This window comes from Cucurbita pepo, chromosome 4 (assembly GCF_057944985.1).
Source record: "Cucurbita pepo subsp. pepo isolate OVF chromosome 4, ASM5794498v1, whole genome shotgun sequence".
In the NCBI taxonomy this organism is placed as follows: Eukaryota; Viridiplantae; Streptophyta; class Magnoliopsida; order Cucurbitales; family Cucurbitaceae; genus Cucurbita; species Cucurbita pepo.
The window spans coordinates 2,628,509-2,633,292 of record NC_141801.1 but is presented as its reverse complement, the minus strand read 5'-3'; the positions used below and the strand labels follow the sequence as shown (position 1 = coordinate 2,633,292).

Sequence of the window (4,784 nt, the reverse complement as noted above, 5' to 3'; positions counted from 1 at the left end):
TCATCATTGAGCTGCACAAAAAGTTTCTATCTATCTCGAAGTATTAAGTATTAAGAGGTTTAATTTGATCTTCTAGATTGACTGTTAAAACTAAGTATATGATCCATTGTCTGATGGTAACCTATGAAATTATTGATAGCATTTTAAAGTTATGTTATTGTCTTATTTTAGCTTAGTTTGGTTTGGTTCTTATTTGAGTCTTTATTGTCAGGCTTTTCAAGATCTTACTTCTAATTTGATTGTGTTCCTGTTTCTTTTCTTCTTTTCTCAAATTGGTTGATTGGACTGAAATGATACTGTTACCAAATTGCTAACGAACCTCGCCACTTTATGGGAAAATCTTGTTATTTTTCATGGTTAAATGAATACCTTCTTCTCTATGGTTCTAGGAAATGAGTTAAAATATGGTAAATTCATGGTTAAATGGAGTCTGTCACTTTAGTCAAATATTGTAAACATAAACGAATGTAAGAACTAGATTAGAAATCGGTGAATTCTCGCTTTTTAATTTGCTTCTATTTGTGAATTTTTAAACGATCTTTTAAAGTTTCAATATTGTGTCACTCGATCTTTAAATTTTTTATTTATTTTGTTATTTATAACTTATTTAACGTCTTTTAAAATTTGTTAGCTATTAGACACAAAACTGGAAAGATTGGTTTGTTAGTTATTAGACACAAACCAAAGTTATTTAAAAGCCTTTTTTAAACTTTGTTATTAGACACAAGTCAATTTTTAGACACAAAATTGAAAATATTGGCCTATTTATTGTCCTTTGAAAATTGGCCTATTTATTGTCTTTTGAAATTTGTTAGCCAAAACTGAATACCACTTGTTACAATCGCACTTTTGATGGCAGCGGACTTGCTGACTTGCGATCATGCAACTCGATCATGCGGCACTCACTCCCCAGCAACAAGTGAATTAAGTCAATTCGTTCACATATGCACGAGCTTCTGATTCCGGTTCAAGAAAGTTTTAGAAAAACAGAGCAAAGAAAGTTTTAAAAAAACAGGGTAAATAGAGATTTCGAAAAGCAGGGTAAATAGAGATTTCGAAAAGCAGGGTAAAGAGATTTCAAATGAGAGGTTTTGAAAACAAGATTTGAGAAATTGAAAAAGATTGTTATAATCTCTTTTTTATTAGCTATATAATAGAAAATTTAAAAGTTTAATTTTTGAGTTTATATAAATTTTAATTTTATAATTAATAATTGGGTCAATTTTAAAATACGTAAGAAATTTGTGACAATTTTTAAAATTTAATGCCTATGAGTAGATAATTACTGAAGTTCAGAACCAAATAGACTAGTCCGTAATTTAACCTAAGTTGTACCCACTTAGTGCAAAAACCTGATTTGGAAGAGACATCTAACCATGCTGTAAAATTGAGAGGATGCTTCTAAATGTCTTCTACGTCTTTGAAGGCAATAAACTAAAACTTTTGAGTTCTACCTTTTAAAGTTGATGGCTCAATTTCAATCATATCCCTAATTTAAGAGAAACATGCATATTATCAAACCAATTACACCACGAGCCAATATTTGAATTACTACGAAAACAGTCATTATGTAATGCGTGTTATCATACTCGTACACGAACCTTGCCCCCCCAAGGTTGGAGCTTGAAGCGGAGATATTGACCATGATCACGGTTCGAGGTGCAGAGTGTCATCTGGAAATTTTGTAGTTAGTAACTCGTTAACTCGCCCGATACATGGGGCTGTCCATGACAGTGTCCCAAAACTATTGTGCATCAAACAAAGTGCGGTAAAGACGAGATTCGGACAGCCTCATATCGATCAGGCCTCCTCCGAGTCCATCTTAGCTCTCATCCTGTACTGGCGGGCTGTCTTTTGTGAGCTGTTTCTTCTAGTTTCTAATTTCTCAGGCTCGTCTTCCTCCATAGAGCAAACATCATCAGTTTGAGCGTCCACGGATGCGATGCCGATGGGCATGCCTTTCTGGTGCACAAGCTCCTTGCCAACTCCATTCTGATGATTTTGCTCCCCTGGGGTAGGATTTTCAAGCATTACTGTATCACCTGCTTTCTTTTTTGGGATGAAGGTGATAGATTTTGGTGGACCAGTTGAAGAATCATCGAGATGCGACGGTTCTATTGTCTTTGATCCTCTCACCAGCTGAAGGAAATCCATATAGGCGTTCTTGTTGGACTCTTCATCCACCTCATTGGATGAATCGAAAGTATAATGCGTGTATCTCGATGGATTTCGTAAGTAGTCCGGAGCTTGAGGGCGAAAGCCTTGAGATTGGAAGGTTGCTTCAGTGGTAACTTCAGCAGCTCCAATGGAAGAGTTTGCTTCCATAGAGATATCTTCTGATCCTTGAGGCTCTCGAGAAATTTCACATTCAGGGTCGAATCGGACACGCTTGTGCGATTTGGCATCAAGAGGATTATCTTTCCTCTTCAGAATAGATTTTGGGTTATGGGAAGCATTGCATTCAGAAACAGCAATGGCTACTGCACCGTTCTCGGAGACGTGCAAAGAATCCATTGTTTTAGAAGCTTCTGCATCTTCCTTGAGCCGAACTTTTGCAGCCAAATGATTAGCTCGCGGATCTCTGGTGAAATTTCGTATCGAAGTAGGAAGTTCAGTACACGAATCTATTTCAACACCACAGTCAGTTATGTCCTTCATATACAACCGATCTCCAACTTTCTCCTTGCCAACAGCAACTTTATCATACTCATCTTCCTCTTCCTGCATAGAATTTTCAGTTACTCATCAATTCAAAATCGTAGATCTCAGGAGGCAAGCTACTAGACAAATGGAGTCCAGAACACCTAAATGATACTCCATATTCCACAATGTACCAGCAAAATACTATATAATCTCACGTTCAACAAGCTTCCCAACACGACATATAATTAGATTTTAAAAAATCCTGTCGAACAGTATTTGCTCGATTCAAACACTATGACGAAGGCATAAAATCCAAATATCGAATTGTCATTTAGTTTATATGTAGTATCCTCGAGTATGCACTTGAAAGCAGATTTCTCGATAGTTAAACTTTCCTTACCCATAAACCAGCAAAAATTAAGAATATACTAATCAGAATGGTTCTAAACGACATTGACAAAGAGCCAGAGAGAGCTAGCGGCGTACCTCGAAATCAAGGGTGCAGTCCCGTCCAATCAAGGACTTTATTTCCCATTCTTCATCTCCATAATCGTCAGGCTTAGGAAAATTACTCGACGATCCATTCGACTCTGGATTTTCGTCCAAATCACCGACGTCATCCTCAAAATCATCTCGGAATCGAAATGAATTCCTTCCGTTCACTTTCCTTTCGCCGGCGAGGAACGAGGTCGGCTCGAGCTCCGGTTCCGGTTGGTCTACCTTCCCCTTGATCCACTCCCTCCTCTCGACCTCATCGTCCGTAAGGCACCACAGAGAACTCAGAGGTGAGTTGAAAGCTGCCGTAGAATAAGAAGATGACGATGAAGAAGAAGAGAGAGAGCCAAAAATTCTGTCCACACGAACTTTGAAATTGTCCTCCATGCTCGGCAATGGCGATCAATGGCGATCAATGGCGGATTTAGGGCTGTTCTGATTTCGAAGAAATGGAAATGAAAATGAAATTCATAAACTGATTTCTACCTCCAGTCGGATCTTTAACGGACGGGTCAAGTTGGACCTCACCGACTCGCAAGCCCATTGGGTGTAAAATGGGCCTGAGACGTTGTTGGGCCTGGGTCGGTGTTGGGCTTGGGCCGATGAGAAAAAACAAAGACCATTTTTTCTTATCATTTACTAATATTATTAAATCGTATTAAATAAATTTGTAATTTTTCTCTCTTTTTCTTTTCTTTTCTTTAAAAGTTTAATAGGTAATACAACGCATACATCATAATAAAGTTGGAATCAAATTAAAAAAATATAATTAGTTTAAATAAAATAAGCTTAATAGTAATTAACCCATGATGCATACATTTAAATTAATATTATATTTTTACCCCGAGTATCCGAGCATGACTATGAAGTGTAGAGGGATAGTATACGTACATATTTGACGATACAGACGTTTTAGAACCTTTTTTTTTTTGTAACGGTTAAGTGTGTTAATGTTAAAGTTCACGTGTATTTTTTTTAAATGTAATTAGACATGTTCATTTACCCACAAAGTCGAGATTCTTAGAGACCCTCCCTGAATGAGGTGGAAAATCATCGGGGGAGGGAACCCTATTAGATAAATGGAGCCAGAGACGGGGGATTGTGTTCCTCATGTTCATCCCGTCCTCGCTTTTTTACATATTGTTCATGACTTTCTACAAACGAGCCATCATTTTATTTTAATCAATTATACTTTATTTTGGCTAATAAGTCTAAAGTCTTTGAAAGATTATGTTGTAATATTAAAATTTAATTTTTTTTAGAAACTACGTTGTTATAATTTTATTTGTTAATATTATATTATAATTTTGTTTACATATTTATTTTATAAAAATGGTGTGTTACAAAATTTTCTTCGAAATAATCATAAAATAACATTGAGAAAATATTTTTCGACAACTCGAACTTTGTACTATGATGTCCCACCTTAGTTGGGGAGGAGAACAACACCCTTTGTAAGGGTATGGAAACCTTCCCCTAGCAGACGCGTTTTTAAAGTCTTGAGGGGAAGTTCGAAGGGGAAAGTCCAAGGAGAACAATATCTGCTAGCGGTGGATTTGGGCCGTTACAAATGGTATCAAAGCCACACATTGGATTACGTGCCAATGAGGAGGCTGTTCCCCAAAGGGGGTAGCCACGAGACGTTG

At 36.9% G+C, this 4,784-nt stretch overlaps 1 protein-coding gene across 1 annotated transcript; it reads right to left on the bottom strand.

Moving 5' to 3' along the window:
- Nucleotides 1-1,430: 1,430 nt before the first annotated feature.
- Nucleotides 1,431-3,587, bottom strand: LOC111794053 (uncharacterized). Its single transcript, XM_023676168.2, has 2 exons — nucleotides 3,130-3,587; nucleotides 1,431-2,721 (listed from the first exon to the last, which is right to left on the bottom strand). The coding sequence occupies exons 1-2, from the start codon at nucleotides 3,523-3,525 to the stop codon at nucleotides 1,801-1,803; spliced, it is 1,317 nt and encodes a 438-aa protein (XP_023531936.2). The 5' UTR covers nucleotides 3,526-3,587; the 3' UTR covers nucleotides 1,431-1,800.
- Between the last annotated feature and the right edge of the window lie 1,197 nt (nucleotides 3,588-4,784).

What these genes read in the sequence shown, in the direction of transcription:
- LOC111794053 (XM_023676168.2), bottom strand. Translation starts at nt 3,525, where the DNA reads ATGGAGGACAATTTCAAAGTTCGTGTGGACAGAATTTTTGGCTCTCTC. An exon ending in ACTGCACCCTTGATTTCGAG is followed by an intron (nt 2,722 to 3,129) that starts GTACGCCGCTAG and finishes AATTCTATGCAG; the next exon opens with GAAGAGGAAGATGAGTATGA.